This window comes from Erythrolamprus reginae, chromosome 1, assembly GCF_031021105.1.
Source record: "Erythrolamprus reginae isolate rEryReg1 chromosome 1, rEryReg1.hap1, whole genome shotgun sequence".
NCBI classification, from domain to species: Eukaryota; Metazoa; Chordata; class Lepidosauria; order Squamata; family Dipsadidae; genus Erythrolamprus; species Erythrolamprus reginae.
The window spans coordinates 181,936,513-181,961,180 of record NC_091950.1 but is presented as its reverse complement, the minus strand read 5'-3'; the positions used below and the strand labels follow the sequence as shown (position 1 = coordinate 181,961,180).

The window sequence follows — 24,668 nt, the reverse complement described above, 5'->3', positions numbered from 1 at the left end:
TTAGCTCCGGTTTACATTTCTTTACATACAAAAAGTGATTGGAATTTATTTTTCACATTGTCGTCATAAATTCGACTTAAGATATAATTTTTCACCTTATTCCATCATGCCATCAGCTTCTCCAATTTATTTTCATCAAAGTTATTTAATCTTATTTCCATAATTTCGAAGTGGATGTGGTCCACTATGTACCAGTACCAATTCTGGATTGTCCATTTATTGCTAATGGACAATCCATTAACCCTAATACCACTACTGCTTGAGCGCTTTCCAAAGCTGCTGTTTTGATTTCTTTAAATTCTTGTAATTCCCCATATTTAAGTAGTATTGCTAATTCTTTTGTAATTATCCAATTAATGTTTAGATGATTGAAAAGACAAATAGACAGGATGGGAGGAGCCACGTACCCCAGGCCCAAACTGCTTGGGACAGGATATCAGTGAAATAAATACACTGAATCCTGATTTAGAGGATTTGCTGAATAACAATTTCCTTTGACAGAAGAACATGCTCTTTCTTTGCTTTCTCCTCCAGGCAGTTAGCATACATGGAATGCTCTGCATGAATGCTGATCGTGCAGTTGCACATTTTAAAAAATGAACCTTATCCCCTACTATGCAGAGAAAGATTGCACTGAAACGTGGGTTTCCTTGCCTCCAGGCTTTCATGCCGAATGCTTTAAAATGATGAATATATAAATGATGAAAGAGATACCGTATAGTAGTGGCAACCTTGTGCCTCCTCTGTAGAACGGAAGGCAGAGCCTGAGCAAGTGAATAATTCTTGCAATGAATGTTGATAGGACTGTACTCCTCCAATAGATAGATACTCCAGTTACAAGTGGAGTGTACCTGGAGCTGAAGCTGGGCAGGGAGCTAAAAAGGAAACACCTGGTTAATGCGGCTGAGATCATGCCAATAGGATTTAGGAGTTGCTATTCTCACAGTGCATAAAACAAGCTTATGATGGGCTGTGCTACTCCATCATGTGGGAGACCTGAAGTCATGAAAGTGGGGTACCCACTAACATTTGTAGTTAAGGACACTAATATCCCTGCTAGGTATAAATACTGAAGGCATAGGGCAGTGATGGCAAACCTTTTTTTCCTTAGTGCTGAAAGAGCGTGTATGTGTGCTATCGTGCAGGCGCGAGTCCCCACACCCATAATTCAATGCCTGGGTAGGGTGAAAACAGTTTTCCCCACCCCTCCGGAGGCCCTCTTAAGGCTGGAAATGGCCTGTTTCCCAAGTAGAGCCAGGGTGGCGCAGCAGGTAGAGTGCTGTACTGCAGGCCACTGAAGCTGACTGTAGATTTATAGATCAGCGGTTCAAATCTCATCACTGGCTCAAGGTTGACTCAGCCTTCCATCCTTCCAAGGTGGGTAAAATGAGGACCTAGATTGTGGGGGCAATATGCTGGCTCTGTTAAAAAGTGCTATTGCTAACATGTTGTAAGCTGCCTTGAGTCTAAGGAGAAGGGCGGCATAAAAAATAAACAAACAAACAAACTTCTGGTGGGCCCAGTAGGCTCGTGTTTCACCCTCCTTAGGCTCCAAGACTTCCCTGGAGCGAGGGGAGGGTAAAAACGCCCCCCCTCCCCGGAGGCTCTCTGGAAGCCAGAAATGGCCTCCCAGAGTCTCTGTGCAAGCCAAAAATCAGCTGGCCAGCACACACATGCACGTTGGAGCTGAGGTAGGGCAACAGCTCACGTGCCAGCAGATATGGCTCTGCGTGCCACCAGCGGCACCCATGCCATAGGTTCGCCATCACTGTCATAGAAGATGCATTCATAAAATGCCTTTTTAAAAAGCAATACAGTTTATAAAAATCCCTTTTTTTTGTTTTGAGAAAGGTATCTTCTTTTTTTTAATAAGGCCAACGTTTAAATAAAATACAGTTGAGCATGATGCCACCAAATGTTCAATGGAAGATGCTTCAGTTTTAGTTAAAAGGGAAAACAAAATGCATTGTACTGTTGGCACGATAAAAAGTTTTGTGCTTTGTTATAAATCCTAGATTTCATGGAAATTCAGAATGAGATTCTGACACCCAAGGAAATTAAAGAAATGAAGTACGATACTAGCTACCTAAATATTTCTAGTGCATTTGAATTAAATGGAAAATGTTAATTTTGAACCACAGATGCTTTTAAATATCGTGCTGTCATATTATGTTCACAAACAGACGTTTCATGCCCTTTTCCCCTCATTTTATAATCCTTCTGGGTTTTCTAAAGTGGTGGTGGTGGGAGTGTCTATTAAGAATCCATTAAGGAGGAAAACCTCTTGGATACTGTTTAAAAAAAACCTCGAGAAGCCTTCCATTTGGAAGTGATGAAAGACGGTTCAGAAAAATTGATATGAATATGCTTAATACCATGTGTTCTGGATGGCCAGAAGCCTGTGCAGCTGACAGCAGAGTTAGACAGCGAGAAGGCTGGGGAGGAACTTGGGCCAGGCCTGGAGCCTGGAGAAGGCTCGGTGCCTAGAGGCAGGGATTCAGCCAGGGTCATTGGGGAGGTCTGTTCTGCCTCCAGAACCTCCAGAAGCTGACATGAACGAGAAAGAACAGGAGGAGCCTGTTTTCAATATGCGCAGAGCTGCCAGATGGCAAGAACAGGTCCGGAAGAGAAGGACTACGCGGGAGTAAGGCTTGGGGATAATTGGCCCCTCCCATAGGCTATATAAGTCGAGAACACGAAAGGGCTCAGTGCAGGAAGCAACTCAGTTCATCCCTAGATCTTGTCATTGCAACTCAAGACTCAGTTTTGTTCCTGTTTGAAATTGAAATTGCCAATCAAATTGGTCTCTGGCAGTTTGCCAAAGAAGAGCAAGGTGTGTGTGTCTTTGTGTGTGTGTGTGTGTGAGAGAGAGAGAGAGAGAGAGAGAGAGAGCTGCTTTTCCTTGAAAAGACTTTAGTCCCCTGGTTCCCAACAGAGGGGCAATTTCATTTTTAATGGAGGCAATTGGAACCTTGTTTAAACTTAGTTAATGGCCTTTTAGGCTTCCTCTGCATGAATAGTTCACTTTTTGTATAATAAGAATTATATGTCATGGGGGGGGGGAGGAGGCCTGAGGATTTTAGAGATGCTTAGGTGAGGCATGGCCAAAAAAAGGTTGGGAACCACTGCTTTAGTCAGACATGTTTTACATTGTTTGGACTCTTATCTGCCTTTCCCTGAAAGAGTTTAGTCAGACTTTTTTTAACCTTGTTTGGAGTTATGATGACTGCTAGTGAACATAATTAGCAGCTGTTACAATAAAAGATGTTCATGAGATGTTGTTTGCGCTGTTTTATTTCATCAGGAAACCAAGGTCAGAATACCATCTGGCCTTTATCATATAGTACAGTAATGGTGAGCCTTTTTTGACATGTGCCCACACCTATTCCCTCCTCCCACACGTATGCACACCTCCGCGCTGCCCCTACACATGTGCACAACACACATACCCATGTGTGCCCACAGGCCTCACTGAAGCCTGGGACGGTGAAAAAGTGGCCAAACGGGCAAACTGGAAGTTCAGAAAAACTGATTTCCGGTTTGTCCATTGTTCTGGGATTTTTTTCCCTGTGGAGGCTTCAGGGAAGTTTTCTGCGAAAAACAGTACAACTAGCAAAACGGAAGTCTGTTTTTCCAAACTTCTGGTTTGCCCATTGGGACATTTTTCACAGTCTGAAGCCTCCAGAGCAGTGTTTCCCAACCTTGGCCACTTGAAGGTATTTGGACTTCAACTCCCAGAATTCCCCAGCCAGCGAATGCTGGCTGGGGAATTCTGGGAGTTGAAGTCCAAATACCTTCAAGTGGCTACGGTTGGGAAACACTGCTCCAGAGGGGGAAACGGCCTTCCCCAAGGCTGAAAATCAACTGGCCAGTGCAAGCATGTGTGTTGGAACTGACATAGAACAACGCCTCACGTGCCCTCCAATATGGCTCCAGGTGCCAGCTAGGTTTGCAATAGTAGCTTTATTCTCCAACAAGTAATACTACAGTGATGTGGGGTGTGTGGAGACCAGCTAGGTCTATTGGTGTAATCTTTCATTAGTCCAGGACACCGCTTCAAGATGCTTTTATGTTATTCCTTCTTCTTGAGAAACGTTCAGAGATTATACAGCAATTAATATGTGCTTTTTTATTTTGGATTTTTTTTTTTTACCAGACTGGTTTGAATAGACAAATAGCACATATTATTACGTTTCTTCTCTGTGCTGTCCCTTTTACACTTTTGGGAAGGGTCTGTAGTCAATAATATACTTCAGACCTTACAGCAGATAAAAAGCAATCAAACCCTTGCTTGTAGTGTCTTCTCATTGTGCTTCCACATCTTGTCCAAAGTGCTATGTGGGAATGCATATCCCTTTCTTTGGATGCCAGAAGCCTGCCAAGCAGAAGTTTAAGTCGCTTACACTTTTTTCATGCTGCTTTCCTGTACATACAAAACAACTCAGATATGTGAACCAAATGCTTATTGAAAAAGAGGTCGCACCAAAGTACTAACCTCAGAATTCTAAGCATAGTACGAGACATCCTTTTAAACTGACCTTCATGCTTGGTTTCTGCAAAGAAGGACTTGTTTATCTTTTATTTTCCATCATCTTTTATTTCCCATCATGTTTTCTCAGACTACAAGGAATTCTTAAATGTAGGAATATGCTTGTTGTTATACAAAAGTGCAAAAGCTTTCAGACAAATTGAACTGTTGCTGATACACAGTGAATTGGAATGCAGTTCTTAAAATTTGTATATACAGTTTTATATGCATGACATTTTTATATGCATATTCTTACAATTTTATTGTTTTGTTTCAGTAGCTGGCATTAACGCTAGATCAAAGTTTATTCACAGTATAATTCAGGGGTGAAATGCTCCCAGTTTGCTTGTGCCTGTCAGTCGTTGGAGAGCTGGTCGCGAAGGCAGAATGAGGCTCCGCCCACCGCCTGGATGCCGCCATCAGGGTTCTTTACCCTCTGCGCATCTGTGTAGGTGCAGAGGGTAAAAGAACCCATATGGCGGCGTGTGGGCGGAGCCTCACACTGCCTTTGTAACTGGCTCTCCGACGATCAAGAGGCATGAGTGAACCAGGAACATTTCACCCTGGTATAATTGCATCAATTGCCTGCTTGCATAATTGTGTTTCATGATTAAAAGCGGAGACTTGAGCAATTGTATATATTAAACACTTTGTTTTTAAAGCAGCAGGAAATTACACAGGTTTCTCTTTATTTCCCCCCAGAGATACTGGATCTCATTGTATAGTGTCAGTTCTCATTTTTGGATTTTCAGTTTATATTCATGGAGTGTTTTAGGATCCTGCTTTGCTTTGTTTTTGTTGCTACAAATGTTACATAAAGATGTTTTAAAATCAGTATTTTTTAAAAAACCTATAAATTACCTATGGATTTTTTTAAAATTTCCATTTACATGGAATTTTGAACAGGAAGTAAACATAAGGAAAAGAAACAAGGAAGCTGCTTTAAACACAATGAAAATAATTAAACACAGTTACAAAGGGCTACACAAGGGTCTGAAGTGTAAAGTAAGAAAAAAGTTGCTTAGCAGAATAACAAAGGAAAGTTACTGAATAATGAAAAAGTGCATGTTAAGAAAACTATTTCTGCAAAAATGAAGATGAGAGAAAGATGTTGTATAATGTAGGGAAAGAGAATAACACAGCTGGAAAGAATATAATCAAATAGGGCCAGGAAGATTAAATGAAGCAATGAAAATGCAGGGGAATTTTAATGGAAATAAAACACTGTTGGGAAACTGGGTGGAAATGGCTATGGGTGCTTCCAATAGAGAGAATAGAATTAGAAGTAAAAATTAAGAATTTAGGATGAAATTGAAATGAGGGAAATGCTTAAAGAACTATTTTAAATATTTGAATGATACTAACATGTATAAGTATGGAATTGAAATAACTACTATAAATGTTAATGTTCAAGAAAAAAAACTGATAAAAAGGATGTCATACATGCTAAAAGAATGTTGGAAAATAATAAGTGTAGATGGTGTTCAAGTAGTTCTCATTTATGGACTGTTTTGTTTAATAATTGTTCAAAGTTACAACAGTGTAACCAGGGATATCAAATTGGCGCCCTATGGGACAGATGGATCTGCAAAGGCCAAAATGTCGTGCTATGTCATGTGACATGATTGAGTTTGACACCTGTGTGGTGTAAAGAAAAAGCTTTGCAACCATGCTTACCTTTAGAACTGTTGCAGCATTTCCTGGTCACATGATTGCTATTTGGGTGGTTTTGCAGCTAATGAAAAGTAATCACACGATGGCCTCTTTTATACTGCCAACTGCATCGCAACAAAAGAATTAATATAAAAATCATAAGTTATAACCACAATGTTTTGCTTAACAATTGAAGTGATTCACTTAATGACGAAGAGGGAAGTGAGGGTGGAAACTCATTGCTGTCATGTGATGTTTCACTTAGTGACTAAGGTGTTTAGCAATGCAGTTACCAGGCTCCATTGTGGTCACCAAGTAAGGACTGCTTGTAACGGGAGAAATGTTAAAACATAGATGGTTTCCTTTATAGAGAGGCTATGATTTCTTTAATATGTGCAATGAATTCTGGAAGAATGCTATTTTTATTCCCTATGCAAAGGTAACAAGAATGAATGTAAAACTAAAGGGATTTTAGTTGGTTAAATGAGCCTGAGATGGTTCTCAGCAGAATTCTGATTGACAGGATATGAGAGCTGACATTGAGTAACATTTGGAAAGTGCAGTGTGGCTTCATGCCATGCAAAGAGTATGCAGCCTAGATTTTTTTTCCTTTCTACTTCTTGATAGCGAAATGTAAGATTAATAAATTCTTGTTGAAAGTGTACAATAAAATGCATAGGTGGAATTCTGGAAAGTATTACATGAAAATGGAGTTTAATGTTGGTTGCTGAATGCAGTAAAGCAATATATGATAGCAGTAAAATGTGTATAGACAGTTCTTGATTTATGCCTATAATTGAGTCTGGGAATTATAGTCACAAATTTTGATGATTGTAAAGTGGGTTTTCACCTGTAAAGTAAACACCACAGACGTAAAGCAAACACTATAGTCCAGTGTTTTTCAACCAGTGTGCCATTGCCCTCCTTGCCTTTCGTAAAGCTCTTAAGACCCATCTTTGTCGTCAGGCATGGGGGAACTGACACATCTCCCCCGGCCCTATACAGTTTATACATGGAATGTTTGTGTGTGTGTTTGCTTTTAATAATGGGGTTTTTAGTGTTTTTTAAATTATTAGATTTGTTTTTTACATTGTTCTTGTTATTGTTGTGAGCCGCCCCGAGTCTACGGAGAGGGGTGGCATACAAATCTAATTAATAATAATAATAATAATAATAATAATAATAATAATAATAAATAAGTAATAAATAATAATAATAATAATAATAAATAAGTAATAAATAATAATAATAATAAATAAGTAATAAATAATAATAATAATAATAATAATAATAATAATAATTAAAAAAAATAATGGCACACTAGTGTGCTGTGAGACATGGTCAGGTGTGCCGTGGGGAAATTAGAGAATGCTACAAAAACCGCCTAAGTCACGTGTCAGCCCCTCAACGAGGGTGAAGCTGTGCTTTCTTAACAACTCCCCTCAAGCAGGAGTGGCAACTGGCATATCCAACCGCTTTTCAGAAAGGGGAAGCGAAAGGCCGAGCCTCGGTAAAAGGGGGATGTGGGATTCAGGAGGTGTGCGTGATTGACAGAGGCCCAGCTCAATAGGTGGCGGCGTCAGTCCCCCTCAGCTTTCCCACCCCTCTCCAACCATGGGCGGGGGTGGAACGATGAGAGGAAAAAGAGATGGAAGTAGGAAAATGGCAGCAGTGTTGGCAGCGGCGGCAGCTTTAGTGGCGGCTTTGGGCAGCAGCGGCTCGCAGCAGGGCGCAGGGCCAATAGCCTGCTTCCCCATGCTGCTCCTACTTGCGATTCTTTCATCTCTGTGTGAGTCTCAGGCATCTCGTATTGGGTGGCTGTGGAGCTGGGGGGAACGACAACCAAGGGGAGTGCAGACGGAAGGAGAGGCTACTTCCTCTTCAGAGACCCGAGACCCTCTTAGCCAGACCTGGTGTGTGCTGGAGGTAGAGGAGGAAGACCAGGGCTAGTTTGCCTGGGGTGCAATGGGGAAGAAAAAGAAGAGCGCCAGGCTGGCCGCTGGGCAAAAGGCAAAGCCATTAACTGTTGGGATACCTGTTAATTCTATCTTGAATACATATAGAATTACAGACAATATACCTACCTACTTTCTGTTGCTAAAGTAATCCCAATATGTAACAAATAAAGTTTGCCCTATTTAATAATTTAGAGGGTGTGATGGCTCAGCAGTTAAAGATGCTGGAAAGCTGACAGCCCAGGTTCAACACCCGAACGGTGCATGATGGGATGAGCTCTAGTTACTTGCCTCATCCCCAGTCACTTGCCTTGCCCACGCAACAGTTTGAAAGCGTACAAATGTGAGTAGATAAATAGGTGCTATTTCAGTAGGACGGCAACAGCGTATAGTTGTATAATCATGGTGGCCTCAAGACCATGGAAATGTCTTCAGACACTGTTGGCTTCCTTGGCTAAGAAAAGAGGATGAGCCCAGCCCTCTAGATTCGAACATGACTGGAAACCTTTAATAAAAGTTTTAAAAAACTTTTAAAAAATAATATAATTTTGATTAACCATTTTTTCCTCTTTGTAAACTCTAATTCAATTTATTTGATTCTGTTGCTTGTTTATCAGAATGTTAAAAGCAGCTTTCCTGTTTCTACACTCAGCAATGGATGCTTCATTAATTGGGAATCTCCTGCTCCTGTTCCCATTTATTTATTTATTTTATTTGTTTATTTTGTCCAATGCACAATAATACACAATTATTTATTATTATTATTTATTAGATTTGTATGCCGCCCCTCTCCTAAGACAATGAAGGCTATAGAGGTTATACTCGAGTAAAATATATTAGAGAACAAATAGAAGTGAAAATTTAGGAAGAGAATATATCAATTAGAGAATAGAAGGATATTATGAGAGTAATATAAGAATAGAATAGAAGAATAGTAGATACGATACATGACATATAGGAGAGACAATAGGACAGGGGATGGGAGGCTATGTCTTCTGCAGGGCTCCGGTGCTTAAAAATCTCTCTTTTAATTAATCTATTTATTTTATTTATTTACTTTGTCCAATACACAATTTAACCAGTGATGGATGGCTAGATAGATAGATAAATCTTATATGTGCACCCATCCACTCCTTTCCCATTCCATTTGGTGACATTTATTATATTTTTTGTGTTTTTGCAGGAACAGTACAAACAGACATTCCCAGCACAATTCAAAAAACAGCACGAGTCATCCAAGAACCTAAAGAAGATTATCACAGCGTTATCAAGTCCAAAGCCAACCAGTTCATCACCAGCTCATCAAAAACACACCTCTTTAGAAAACAACCATTCGAATCCTTTCTTGACCAATGCACTTTTAGGTAATCATCAACCTAACGGAGTAATTCAGAGCGTCATTCAAGAGGCTCCTCTAGCACTTATCACCAAACCCAAATCTCAACCCAAGGTGAACGAAAACCTATCTACTTCCAGTAACGTAACCTTTTCCTCACCGGTAAATTTAACCACGTGTGGGAAAAAGACATCAAGCAACCGGACACCTATTATGTCTTCTACCTCTCCTGTATTACCTGGCCCAGCAAAGGAAAAGGCAGTCAGCAATAATACAGTAACAGCAGTAAAAACACAACACAGTCACTCTTCGGCAAAAACATTACTTGAACAATTCAGAGGAACGGATTCAGATGTTCTAAGCAGTAAAGATTCTGAAGATTCAAATGATGACGACGAAGATGACGAGGATGATGATGAAGAAGAAGATGAGGACGATGAAGATGAAGATTCCGATGACAGTCAATCAGGTTTATTTACTTTCAATAACCTGTATAAAATGCATGCTTGCGTCTTTCTAAAGCACCTATTTCTCTGCTGCAAGTGTTTTGGATTTATGCTGAGGCATTTAATTCTATAATGGTTTCTGTATTAAATGCTGATATTTGAGATAAGAACTATAGAGATGAATCGGCCCTAATGCAACATAATTCCTAACTCCTTTAAACTAGTGGTGGCGGGACTGCTGCCATGCTTTTATAGCAATTGCTCTTAGATCACAGTAGGCCAGCAACACTTCAGATGTTGTTGAATTATAGCTCCCAACATATTTCTCTGTTGGCTAAACTTCTTAGCGATACTGAGAATTGCAGAACAGCAAAATCTGGACTGTCACAGGTTGTACGTTGCACTGCCAATTTTTTTTCTTTCAGGAGGGAGATAGTAATTATAAGATAACTATTTGATCTGGTCATACAATGGGGAAGAAATTTTGAGTTCAGGGAGATTTGTTTCTCGAATGAAGGTTTGCTAAAGGAGGGAGAGGCGAGTCAGGAATAACAGATGGCTTACTTTAAATATTTTAGGCCTCACGTCTCTATAAAGATACCTGGAAACAAGCCAGTTGGATTCAGAAGGAGATTGTGTGTATGTGTGTACACATGTGTAAAATACACACACACACACACACGTACAGATACATACACGGGCACAAGAAAAGCTGTGCTGCGCATTTGCATAATAGTTGTAATCAATACATACCTAAATACAGTAATACCTCGTCTTACAAACACCTCGTCATACAAACTTTTTGAGATACAAACCCAGGGTTTAAGATTTTTTTGCCTCTTCTTACAAACTATTTTCACCTTACAAACCCACCGCCGCCACTGGGATGCCCCACCTTTGGACTTCCTGAGGCTCCCCTCCATGGGAAACCCCACTTCTGGACTTCCGTGTTTTTGTGATGCTGCAGGGGAATCCCAGCAGGAGAATCCCAGCAGCACAAAAACGGGCGCTTCGCTGGCAATGGAAGTCTGGGGGTGGAGTTTCCCAGCGAGGGGCGCCTCAGTGAAATTGCAGCATCGCAAAAACACAGAGGTCCAGAGGTAGGGTTTCGAGGACTTCAGTGTTTTTGCGATGCTGCGATTTCTCTGATGCTCCCTTCGCTGGGAAACCCCACCTCCAAACTTCCATTGCCAGCAAAGTGCTCGTTTTTGCGATGCTGGGATTCCCCTGCTGGGATTTCCCTGCAGCATTGCAAAAACAGAGAAGTCTGGAGGTGGGGTTTTCCATGGAGTGGAGCCTCAGGGGAATCCTAGAAGTGCAAAAAAGGGCGCTTCGGCTGGCAAAAGGGGCGAATTTTGGGCTTGCACGCATTAATCGCTTTCCCATTGATTCCTATGGGAAACATTGTTTCGTCTTATAAACTTTTCACCTTAAGAACCTCGTCCTGGAACCAATTAAGTTTGTAAGACAAGGTATCTCTGTACCTTCTAGGTACATGCTTACTGAGGTAAGGTTTAAATATCAGTTAAATCACATAGCTACTGGATAGTTCTTCATATAAAGAAACAAATGTAAATGTAAGCTAGAAATTAGCATTTCAACAACTGAAAGTGATAACTATGATGTTATGTTCATGTTTAGCTTTGGAATTAGTATCAGTGTCAATAAGAGGTTTTGTATACCATTAAAACTTACGTAGAGTTGCATCCAAGGGTGGGCTGCTGCCCGGATGGGGGGAAACGCATTGGGGTAGTGAAAATGGAGCTCCACCCCAGAGCATCCATTTTGCACTTAAAGACGTTGAAAGAAAATGCAGGGCGTCCTGCATAAGCCACGCCCACAGCGTGGTAGTAAAAATTTTGGTAGCCCTTCACTGCTTGCATGCCTCTCTTTATGAATTACAAGTGAATAGTAGCCAATCAATAGTTCTGGTGATGAATGAAAGGCTCAAAAAGCATCTGGTTTGGACTGCTTTCTTGGGATAGTATTTGATAGACACAATCTATATTTCACGGGTTGCATTTTTCTTGTGAGGCATGTACAGTAGAGGTGCAAGCCTTATGAGCATATGGCCATGTTCCCAATAGAGAGGTGGGGTTTTTATTTTTATTTTTATTTTTTACTTTATCTAGTACTGCCAATGGATGGGCTCAACAATTGTTCTCCACAATACATACTTGGATTTCTTGGGTCCTATTTATTTCTTTTCCCCCTCAATATTTAGTGAATGCTAGAATGAGGCATTACTGTATTTGTTTTATGTAATTCACGGTTCTCTCTATTTTCTCAAAGAATCTGATACTAATTCGGAAGGATCTGACACAGAAGGGTCTGAAGATGACGAGGAAGAAGATGATAAAGATCCAGATGAATCAGAGTCTGATACCGAGGGAGAAAAATCTACAATTAAATTGAGCAAAACCCCTTCTTCCACTAAAAGCTCCTCTATCAGTCTTGCCACTTGTTCGACGCCACTTAATCTCCAAGTAGCAAAGACACCCAGCTCTGCTCCAGCTGCATTATGCCCTGAGTCCCCTTCACCAGTATTTGTAGGAACGCCATCATCTGGACTTGGTTCAAGCACTCATTGTGGTATAGCATTTATTTATCATTTCTAAAAGACTGTTATATGATCTTTGGTTTTGAAATTGAAAAAATCGGTTTTCAAATCTGGCTTGTTTTATAATATTTTTTAGAAATACAGAAGATTGATGGCAGAAAAAGGTCTCATGGTCCTTCTAATCTGCCCTTATACTATTTCCTGTACAGTAATACCTCGTCTTACCAACTTAATTGGCTCCTGGAGGAGGTTCGTAAGGCGAAAAGTTCGTAAGACAAAACATTGTTTCCCATAGGAAACAATGTAAAATGAATTAATGTGTGCAAGGAAAAAAACCCGCAAAAAACCGCCACCACCCGGCTGTCACCTTTTGAAACAGCTGGGCACTTCTCAGCGTTCTCCCAATGCCGAACCCGGAAGTTTGGCAAAAGTTCGGGTTTGGGTGGCCGCCGAGAAGCCCCGCCACCCAGCTGTCACCTTTTGAAACAGCCGGGGGGCTTCTCGGCATCCTCCCGAACCCGAACACCAAACCCGAACTTTTGCTGGGGGGCTTCTCGGCGTTCGGGAGAACGCTGAACCTGAAAGTTCGGCAAAAGTTCGGGGTCAGCGTTCGGGTTCAGGAGGATGCTGAGAAGCCTCGTCGCCCGGCTGTTAGCTTTTCAAAAGAGCCGCGAAGCTTTTGGGCCGGTCCGGAGGCTGGAAAGGAGGTGGGGAATCCCAATAGGGAATTCCATGGGCGGAGCTTTGACGTCACGAAGACGTCCTTCCTGGCTGGCCGAAACATGGACTGTATTTGCATTTAAGATTTTAAATTTTTTCTGTGTGCCTTACATACCTTGTGGCTTCCAAGGAAAAAAACAGCAGAATCATCCCCCGGTATTACTTGTCACTCTACTGAGAGAGAGAACATTCCAAAGGGGCATTAGAGCCTGAAATTTACACACTTGCTTACACTCTGCCAGGCACCCTGATTCTATAACAAAACCTGGTCAAAGAGCCCCATCAACTGTATTAGACTAAGCTCTATCCATTAGTTGAATATTATCCATGGTCTATGCAGAATCATCTGTTTTCCAAAATTTATAAGAGTCGTAGGTGAGCTTTATCAAAAATATGTAAGTTCTATCGACTTATAAGTTTTTAAAAAGCATATCTTTATGTTGGTTTATATGTTACTGTTTCAGCAAGACCTGGGGATATGTAATGTTTAAAACAGTTGTGTTCAACTGTTCATTTCTTAATTCAGACTAATCATACTATCAAATAACCTTGTTCCTAATCTGATAAAAACACAAGTCTGCTGTTTCCATTTATAGGTATTAAAAGTTATAGTTCACATTTTAATGAGATTTAAAAATGTAATTAAAATTATATCCTGCCTTTCAGCTAGCCCAGACGTTTCTCTTATATCCAGGACTCAACTACATATATAGGTTGCCCTTCACATAGGATTACAATTGTGACCAGGATTTTTGTAGCTAAACCAAGCAGTTGCTAAGTGAATTGTCCTTAATTTTGTGACCTTTTTTGCCATGGTTGTTAAATGGATTGCTGTAGTTGTTAAGTGAATCTTTAAGTCATTAAGCAAATCCAGCTTTCCTCTCTGACTGATGAGGTCAAAATTGATGATCATGGGGACCCAAGACACTGGAATTGTAGTAAATATATGCTGGTTGTCAAGCACTTGAATGTTGATCACATGACCATGGAGATGCTAACAGTTGTAAGGATGGGGACTGACTATAAGTCATCTTTTTTAGTGCTATTGTAACTTTGAACGTTAATCAAATGACTGCAAATCAAGGACTCCCCTTCCATATCATTTGTCAGCAAATAACTCTTTCAGCATACCTACATGCTTTGCAAATCTAGTAATACTACTCCTATCAGTTTGCAAAGGAAAAGATTTTATTTAAGTGGGTATAATTGTTGGTTCATATTTGCAATCTAATATTAAACAGGAGGCACTAACCTATTTTTAGGTTAAAAAATTAAAATGGAAAGCCTGCCAGGCTCAGTATTAATTGCATGAATTATTGCATAGAAGGAAAAGGTTAGAACAAATGTGTAACTTAGTACAGTATTCTATGGTTGATTACATGATGCCAGGAAGCCCACAATCAGTAACTCTCATTGACTCATTTTCCTCCAGCGATTTAGATTTAACAGGCTTAAAGTTTTTATTAATGGGGATAATCTAGTACTAGTATCCATTTATAGCCTTATTCTCCATGAATTGTCTAATCCTCTTTTAAAGTCATCCAAATTTGTGGACCTCATAGAGAGATTTGTCATACCATGTTAGATTACCAATCATTTTGGCTAAGATTTATGTACAGCATTCCATGATTTCAGAAATCATTTTCTCCCAGCCATACTTAGAGATACAGGGAATTGAGTAGGGACCTTCAGCATGCAAAGCTAGCATTCTACACTAAAATGAGGACTTAGGCCATATCTGCTTGCAAAAATATATTTTAATAATTTTGCGCCATATTTTTTCTAGTGAGTATCCAATTTAGCAATTAGTTGTCAATGCCAATTTCTAAGAGTGAAAAAATGGTATAGAGATCTTATCAGAAGAAGAAAAAATGTTGTTATAAGCCTAAGGTGTAGGCCTCTGAAATATTCATTTTTCGTGAAAGTAAGTTGAATAAGTTACTTCATGATACAGCAGCAATGCAAATTTGAGTTAGTCCTGGAGTTCTCATGGATTTACACATTATTGGGAGATGATATTCTTCACTTCCGTTCAGCTGAATTACAGAATATTATTTAATATTGTAATGAGTAAATCAGTAAACTTGGATCCTTATTGATTTTATAGAATATGAGAAATGTTATGGTAGCAAATGAAAACGATCAGCTTCTAATGTCTGTTTGCCAACTAGTTTTAATTTCTGAATGTTTCATTACAAATTGACTTTCTGAATTCTATTTAAGGTTCTTCAAAAAGGCGGCGAGTGACAGACGAACGTGAATTACGCATTCCTCTGGAGTATGGGTATGTACAATAAATTTGAAATTAAAATTTTGCAGCCTTTATTTGTTGTGTGTTTTTACCATTCTGAGAGGGAATTATTTTAAGATGTCAGTCTCAGTTTAGGATTGATGGAAGAAGAATAAAATATTGATTTGTGCTATATCTTGTTATATTTTTTTCTATCTTGAAAATGTAGTGTTATGATTGTCAATCCTGAAGACAGGATTCTAAATTGCTGTTACCAAAGGCTCATATTTGCAGTCTAATATTAAACAGGAGGCATTTGTGGAAGAGAACTTATGGGTAGGATATCATTTAGCTTCATTTGAACCTTGGATCTCCTCTCAGTATCAATTTGCTAGTTTACCAAGGCTAGATTCACTTTGGAAAACTGAATAGAAGGGAATGATTTAAAACTGCTTAGGGGTCCATTTGAAGGGAAATAGAGGCTTGAGAAGCTACCTCCTCCACTCATATTCTATTTTACTCTGCCTCACAGAGATAACATAAAGTTTAAATAGATAATAAACCTCTGGGGTTCTTTATTAAACTAAATCCTGTTCTCCAAAAGCATACAATAATGTTTTGGATGCGTTGTGGAGAAATAGACCTGCTTATAAGTAACTGAAGAGCAATGCATTTCATAGAAAACCTTAAAGATTTTTTTATACAGGTAGTCCTTGACTTATGACTATATGTTTAGTGATGGTTTGAAGTTATGACAGTGCTAAAAAGTGACTTATTATTATTATTATTATCATCATCATCATCATCATCATCATCATCATCATTAATTAGATTTGTATGCCGCCCCTCTCCGTAGACTCGGGGCGGCTCACAACAATAACAAAGACAATGTAAGAACAAATCTAATAATTTAAAAAACACTAAAACCCCATTATTAAAAACAAACATACACACAAACATACCATGTATAAACTGTATAGGTCCGGGGGAGATGTCTCAGTTCCTTCATGCCTGACGGCAGAGATGGGTCTTAAGAAATTTACAAAAGGCAAGGAGGGTGGGGGCAGTTCTGATCTCCGGGGGGAGCTGGTTCCAGAGGGTCGGGGCCGTCACAGAGAAGGCTCTTCTCCTGGGTCCTGCCAAACAACATTGTTTAGTCGACGGGACCCGGAGAAGGCCGACTCTGTGGGACCTAACCGGTCACTGGGATTCATGCGGCAGAAGGTGGTCCCGGAGATATTCTGGTCCGATGCCATGAAGGGCTTTATAGGTCATAATCAACACTTTGAATTGTGACCGGAAATTGATCGGCAACCAATGCAGACTACGGAGTGTTGGTGTAACATGGGCATACTTTGGGAAGCCCATGATTGCTCTCGCAGCTGCATTCTGCACGATCTGAAGTTTCCGAACACTTTTCAAAGGTAGTCCCATGTAGAGAGCATTACAGTAATTGAACCTCGAGGTGATGAGGGCATGAGTGACTGTGAGCAGTGAGTTCTGGTCCAGATAGGGCCGCAACTGGTGCACCAGGTGAACCTGGGCAAACGCTCCCCTCGCCACAGCTGAAAGGTGTTTCTCTAATGTGAGCTGTGGATCGAGGAGGACGCCCAAGTGGCGGATCCTCTCTGAGGGGGTCAATAATTCCCCCCCCCAGGGTTATGGACGGACAGATGGAATTGTCCCTGGGAGGCAGAACCCACAGCCACTCCATCTTATCCGGGTTGAGTTTGAGTCTGTTGACACCCATCCAGACCCCAACAGCCTCCAGACTTACAACCTTATCCTCAAAGTTGTGACCATTGTACCATGGCTAATGTCATGGGATTGCAATTTAGATGCTTGGCAACAGGTTCATATTTACAGCAATTGTGTCATGTTGCAGTCACATGATCACAATTTGCAGCCTTCCCAGCTGGCTTGCAACAAGCAGAGTCAATAGAGGAAGCCATATATGCTTAACACCTGCATGATTCACTTAACAACCATGAGATTTACTTAACAAATACACTAAAACGGACATAAAATTGGATCCAGTCACTCAATGACTTGCTTAATGAACGCATTGCTTAGTGACTAAAATTCTGTTCCCAGTTTTAGTCATAGATCAAGAACTACCTTAACTTACTGCACAAATTTATACATTGAAATTTTTCTGTATATTTTTCTAAATAAATACGCCATGCTTGAAATATGTCCAGGAAAACAGAATACAAAATAATAGAGTTGGGGGTGACCTTGAAGTTCTTCAAGTCCAATCTAGTCAGATTGTCAAAATATATTAATCCTGCTAGAGAGTAGAATATCCTTAATTTTTCAAGCTTCCATTTTTCAGGCACGCTAAACTAGTTTGCATTGCTAAGTATCTTTGCATCTTCTTTCTTCACTTGGCAATGTACTGCATACCATATTTTCTCCTTGCTTCATATGGGGAATTGCAGACTATATCTTGGTTCAGAATAAATTTATAACAACCCATCTTTCTGTACCCGTGATGATGAAACTATGGTACTCATGCCACAGGTGGCATGCAGAGCCATATCAAAAGGCACGCAAGGCTTTGCCTTCATTAGCTCCAGTACACATATGTGTGCTAGCCAGCTGATTTTTGGCCTTGGGGAAGACCGTTTTGCCCTCTGCATGCAAAAAACTGCCCAATAGGCAAACCGGAAGTTTGGAAAAATGGATTTCCAGTTTGCCCATTGTGCTGTTTTTCACACCCTGGGGCTTTGGGAAGCTTCCCTGAAGGCTAAGGAATGCGGAAAACAGGACACCAGAAGTCCATTTTTCTGAAGTTCCGGTTTGCCCGTTTGGTCATTTTTTCACTGTCCCAGGCTTCAGTGAGGCCTGTGTGCATGCATGGGGATGGGGAGGGATTGTGCATATGTGCAGGGGCAATGCAGGGGGGTGCACATGTGTGGTGGGGAGGAAATGGGTGTGGGTGAGTGTGCTAGCACATGACACACACCCTTTGGGCCCGTGAACCAAAAAAAGGTTCGCCATCACTGTTCTCTACAGATTCCAAATGCAACCTGAATATTAATAGCAATAGCACTTACACTTACTATGTTTCCCTGAAAATAAGACCCTGTCTTATTGAAATAAGCATTTGACCTTATTGCCATGCACTCAAAAGCCTGTTAGGGCTTATTATCAGGGGATGTCTTATTTTGGGGAAAACATGGTATATATTGCTTCACAGTGTTTTTAGCAGTTTACAGAGTCTGAATATTACCTCCAACAGTCTGTGTCCTCATTTTACTCACCTTGGAAAGATGGCAGGCTGAGTCAACCTTCAGCTGGTCAGTACAAAATTCCAGGTTATGGCCTGAGTCAGCCTGCAATACCATATTCTAACCACAGCACCACCACAGCTCATCATCAAGCCCATTCCTTCCTTATCTTGAAAGTTAGTTTTACCCTACTGCTAAGATTTCTGATGTACTTCTTTTAGTGTCAGCTTAACTCCTACCCTCAAAACGTCGCTACAGAGCACTGCACACAAAGACAACTAGACACAAGAACAGTTTTTTCCCGAACGCCATCACTCTACTAAACAAATAATTCCCTCAATACTGTCAGACTTTCTACTAAATCTGCACTTCTATTCTACTAGTTTTTCTCATAATTCCTTTCACCCATTTCCTCCCATGTTGACTGTATGACTGTAACTTGTTGCTTATATCCTAAGATTTTTATTAATATTGCTTCTTCATTGCTTATTTGACCCCTATGACAATCATTAAGTGCTGTACTACATGATTCTTGACAAATGTATATTTTATTTTATGTACGCTGAGAGCATATGCACCAAGACAAATTCCTTGTGTGTCCAATCACACTTGGCCAATAAAAAATTCTATTCTATTCTATTCTATTCTTATTTTTTTGCGTATGATGTTTTATCAAAATGTCAATTACAAATAGTACTTGGGAAATTTCAAAGGATCTTCATTATTTCATATCAAAATCGTGTTTGTTTTGTTTATGCATTTGTTTTACTGGATTTATATTCCACTGTCTCTCAAGACCAGGGGTGTCAAACTCGATTTTATTGAAGGCCACATCAGGGTTATGTTTGCCCTCAGGGGGGCTAGGGTGGGTGCCAGTAGGGTGGGCATGGCCAGCATGATGTCACTGATGTCGAGGGCGACTGTGGTGGCCTGAGTGCTCTACCAGTGAAAACCGGCTTCCCAGCTCCCAGGTCTGTTTTCAAGGGCAGAGGCACTGTGGGCTGGTCCATCACTATTTCCAGGACAGCCCTGCAGGCCAGATCTAAGCACCCCATGGGCCGAATCTGGCCCCCTGGCCTTAAATTTGACAGCCTTGCTCTAGACTAGTGTTTCCCAACTTTGGCAACTTGAAGATATCTGGACTTCAACTCCCAGAATTCCCCAGCCAGCGTTCGCTGGCTGGGGAATTCTGGGAGTTGAAGTCCAAATATCTTCAAGTTGCCAAGGTTGGGAAACACTGCTCTAGACATCCAAGGCATAGCACCACTTCCTTCCATTTTGCTCTGCAACAACCCTGTGGACCAATATAATCCATTAAACTTTCATGAGTGAGGGTGCACTTGAATATTCATTCATTCATTCATTCATTCATTCATTCATTCATTCATTCAATTTTTATGCCGCCCTTCTTAGACTCAGGGCGGCTTACAACATGTTAGCAATAGCACTTTTTAACAGAGCCAGCATATTGCCCCCACAATCCGGGTCCTCATTTTACCCACCTCGGAAGGATGGAAGGCTGAGTCAACCTTGAGCTGGTGATGAGATTTGAACCGCTGACCTTCAGATCTACAGTCAGCTTCAGTGGCCTGCAGTACAGCACTCTACCTGCTGCGCCACCCCGGCTCTGAGTCTTCACAGTCCCACTCCAACACCTTTATGACCGTCCTTTCTTCCAGCTCAGTACCAGTTACTCTTGACTCTGAAGAGTTGTTCCACGTCTTCTCAACCATGTCCATACTTATGAAGTAAATCTTCTACCTTCTAGGAAAAAACTTACTTCCAAATAAGTATGTAGACAATTCCTTTCATAGTTTGTCCCTTAACACAGAACTATATTTGCAGGTGGCAAAGGGAAACAAGAATAAGGAACATTGGTGGCCGCCTTCAAGGAGAAGTAGCCTATTATGCACCATGTGGAAAGAAGTTAAGGCAGTACCCAGAAGTTGTAAAGGTATATTTTAAACACTATGCTTTTTTGTGTGCATTTATTTGTGTATGTATGTATTTGTGTTTAAATTGATTTTTTCCCCTTCCTATAAAGTTGATACAAAATGGCCTGCAATGATCCTTAACCTGTCTCTGAATTCACCCACTGTAAAGTCATAGTCCCCTGCTAGAATATGCACAGTATTTGAATTCTCTAATATTAGCTGTACATCAAAGCTGGGTTCTGATGACTTAAAACCTGAAGTAGAAAAATATGTGATTTTTTCAGTATCTCAGCCGAAATGGAGTAATGGATATCTCAAGGGACAATTTCAGCTTCAGTGCAAAAATAGGAGTGGGTGACTTCTATGAAGCCAGAGATGGACCGCAGGTATCCACTTTTTAAAAAAGTAAAGTCTTTGATCCAAGGAGTAGTACCATAAATCTAAGTGATATATACATATACATACATATATACGGGCGCCAAAAGCGCAGGAGCACACATTATTGTGCCTGCGTGAGTGTTCACACCCATAATTCAATGCCTGGGGAGGGCAACGTTTTTCTCCCTTGCCCCCCACCCCACCCGGAGGCCCTCTGGAGGCCAGAAACAGCCCATTTCACAACTTCTGGTGAGTCCCGTAGGCCTGTTTTTCACACTCCCCAACCTCAGAGGCTTCCCTGGAACCTGGGGAGGGCAAAAACACCCTCCTTCATCCCTCCCAGAGGCCCTCCAGAAACAAAAAATGTCTTCCTAGAGCCTCCGTGTGAGCCGAAAATCAGCTGGCCGGTGCATACATGCGTGTGCTGAAGCTGATCTAGGGCAACGGCTCGTTTGCCGGCAGGTATGGCTCTGCGTGCTACCTGTGGCACCCGTGCCATAGGTTTGCCATCACTGTTATAGACCCTCTCTCATAAGTACAGTTACTAATGGAACCTGGAAAACCCTACAATAAATAGAAAAGGTGAAATGATAAGTGAAAATTAAGACAGTTTGATTATATACAGAACCCTGATCTGGGTCTATCAGCATAAATTCTGACCCTACAACCGTTTCTCTCGGATTTCATACTTGCATATTATGTTGCATAGATGGTACTCATTTAATTCTTTCCTTCCATTTTTTTTTACATAACTCCTGGCCCATGTACTGCACTGGGTCTTACTCAAAAGGCCAGAATATCCCAGTAACTTTATTAAACTGAAATAACAACTTCCAACTGTTTTACCATTTTTGCCTAAATTATAACTGTTTATTATTTCTTCCTCTTTAGAAAATTGAATTGCTATTGAGCAAAATTATTTTTTATTATAAACATTGAGGCCTCCACCATAGATTTCTGCCATAGTTCTTATTGCTAGAAATGTTTGCATTGTTGGGAAAAAAAGTCATAATTCCATTGAAATGTCATTATTATGCTGGTATTAAGCACTGGAATAAATGTAAAGAATTTAGATTTCTTGCCAGGCTTAACTGTCCGTTATAGAACTTTTAACTGTCATTTTCTTTGTCCAGTTCTTGATACAGTATGTCTTTGATTTACATAGTCAATTTGAAACAATTTTCAGTTAAGCAAACCAAATAAGCCATTTGATTGTGCCAAGTGTTAGTTTTGAATTCCTTTGTCTTCATTTTGTGTGTTAGTAAAACACCTTTAAGAAATTGGAAGAGTAGAAGCATTTTTATATTATAGTTAGTGTGGATCTAATGTAAGCTACGGAGTAAATAAGGTAAGTAACTCTTCCCTGATAGGATTTTTAAAATGGCAATATGTGTGCTTGAGACAAATGCAATTTAGAGCAAGTATGAATTTGAAAATTCAGAATAGCACCTTTGGTGTTACATTTGCTAGTATAAATAATGCTTTTTGAATGCGTTTTTGTATATGTCTATAACAGTCTTACACTGTAAGCTTTAAATTTATTGTAATTTTAAGTGTATTTCTAATCTGGTTCTGCTCTGATATATTCAGCTGCTATATTCATCATCCCCATTTAGCATGCCACTGATAATGTGGCTGAATATAATAGGAGTTGTAGTTCAAAACATTAGAGGACAATGGATTAGGGAAGGCTGTTTTCTTTATACCAATTAAACTAAGCCAGCTTGCTATATGATGGGGAGTTCTGCATCTGTTACATTGTCTTCTGTAAGGACTTGATTATTTGCTTCCAGTTTTATGCAAGTCGCTGTACTTAGTTTTAGTTTCATTCAATAATTAATTTAATCAATCTTAGGTCACCCCAATGTATTTAATAGTACATACTGGGGGGAAAGTCTTGTTAGATGACTGGTCTATCTAAATCATGATTTCTGAGACAGAGGTGTGCCACGATTTCCGGAAGACGTCTTTCCAGTCTTCTCTAGGGCATCCAGGGATTCTGCATTTTCTATGTGCAGCTTGTGCGCTGATACTGAGCTATTAAGACTTGTATGTTCTAATTGAAATATCTGGGTATTGTTTTATGAACATGCCCACATGTAGCAATCCAGTAAATGATCCTTACGAAAACAGAATCTTTCCTATCCCTATCCACATTGTGACACCTGTATAAATCTTGCTGAATTAGATGTGTTTATTTGAGGCACATGGGGTTAGGATTCAAATGTAATATTGTTAATTTTCTAATTCGTCTAGCAAATTTATCTAAATTGTGTTTGTTTGTTTGTTTGTTTGTTTGTTTATTTATTTAACTTCTATGCCACCGAATCCCGAAGGACTCAGGGCGGCTTACAACAGCGATACAAGTACAATAAGAATAAATACAAAACAGTAAAAAAAATCAAACAATTAACTGAGGTTAAAACATAACAAACTAAAAAAAAACCATAAAAAGTTATTATAAAAAGAAAATCACACTCATATACATACACACCATTTTTACAGTTGTCCATCAAGCTGTAAATTTATGGTCCCCAGACCTGTCGGCAAAGCCAGGTCTTCATAGCTTTGCGAAAGGACAGCAGGGTGGGAGCAGTATGGATATCGGGGGGAAGTTGGTTCCATAGAGCCAGGGCGGCCACAGAGAAGGCTCTCCCTCGCCAACCTGCATTACTTAGTCGACGGAACCCAGAGGAGGTCAACTCTGTGAGCTCGTATTGATCTCTGGGAGGTATGTGGCAGGAGACGGTCCCGTAAATAGCCTGGCCCTGAGCCATGTAGGGCTTTATAGGTAATAATCAACACCTTGAATTGTGCACGGAGACTAATAGGAAGCCAGTGCAGCTTGTGGAGCAAAGGTGTTATATGGGTGTATACCCATAACAGCTCTCACGGCTGCATTCTGAACTATTTGCAGTCTCCGAACACTTTTCAAGGGTAGCCCCATGTAGAGTGCATTGCAATAATCAAGATGGGAGGTGATGAGGGCCTGAGTGACTGTGCGGAGAGCCTCCTGGTCCACATAGAGCCACAACTGGTGTACCAGATGAACCTGGGCGAAGGTCCCCTTGCCAAAGCTGAAATGTGATGGTCAAAACTCAGCCATGGGTCCAGGAGGATACCCAAGGTGGGGACCCTATCTGAGGGGGACAATATCTCCCCCCCTCCCCCGAACAATGGACAGACAGATCGAAAAGTCCTTAGGAGGGAAAGCCTACAGCCACTGGGTCTTGTCTGGGTTAAGTCTGAGCCTGTTGGCCCCCATCTAGATCCTCACAGCTTCCAGGTACCGGCACATCACATCCACCACTTCACTGAATTGACATGGGGTGGGGATGTATAACTGGGTATCATCAGCATACTGTTAAGAGAAAATTGTCCCTCAAATCAACGGCGGCTGCACTTACCCGCATACTGGTGTGCCGCGTGTGCATCTTCTTAATTCGGGTGCGCCTGCGCCTGCATTCCTAGCACGATTTTGCTTCCATGCATGCGCAGGAAGCAAAAACGTGCCAAAATATTTTGAGGAGATGCTTCTCTTCACGAGAGTCCCTTCACATCCCGTGCACCGGAAGCAAAAAAGCCCCCAAAACAGGGGAAAAATGGCACCACCCAACGGACTGGCAACGGAGCCGTTGTGTGCAAATGGCGCAATCTGGTGGCCACTACTGGAATTGAGTTGCCTAACGCACCAG

The 24,668-nt window shown here is 40.8% G+C and overlaps 1 protein-coding gene across 25 annotated transcripts in view; it reads left to right on the top strand.

Annotated features, from left to right (window-relative positions):
- BAZ2B (bromodomain adjacent to zinc finger domain 2B) overlaps positions 1-24,668 on the top strand; it is a 318,653-nt gene that overhangs the window by 222,755 nt on the left and 71,230 nt on the right. For 14 of the 25 annotated variants that reach the window (XM_070731601.1, XM_070731584.1, XM_070731585.1 and 11 more), the window contains 5 exons: positions 9,320-9,941; positions 12,211-12,510; positions 15,422-15,482; positions 20,507-20,615; positions 20,880-20,981. In XM_070731601.1, coding sequence (XP_070587702.1) covers positions 9,320-9,941; positions 12,211-12,510; positions 15,422-15,482; positions 20,507-20,615; positions 20,880-20,981 — 1,194 coding nt within the window. The remainder of the gene's footprint in view (positions 1-9,319; positions 9,942-12,210; positions 12,511-15,421; positions 15,483-20,506; positions 20,616-20,879; positions 20,982-24,668) is intronic. The other 11 variants (XM_070731603.1, XM_070731595.1, XM_070731604.1 and 8 more) reach the window with 1 other exon arrangement.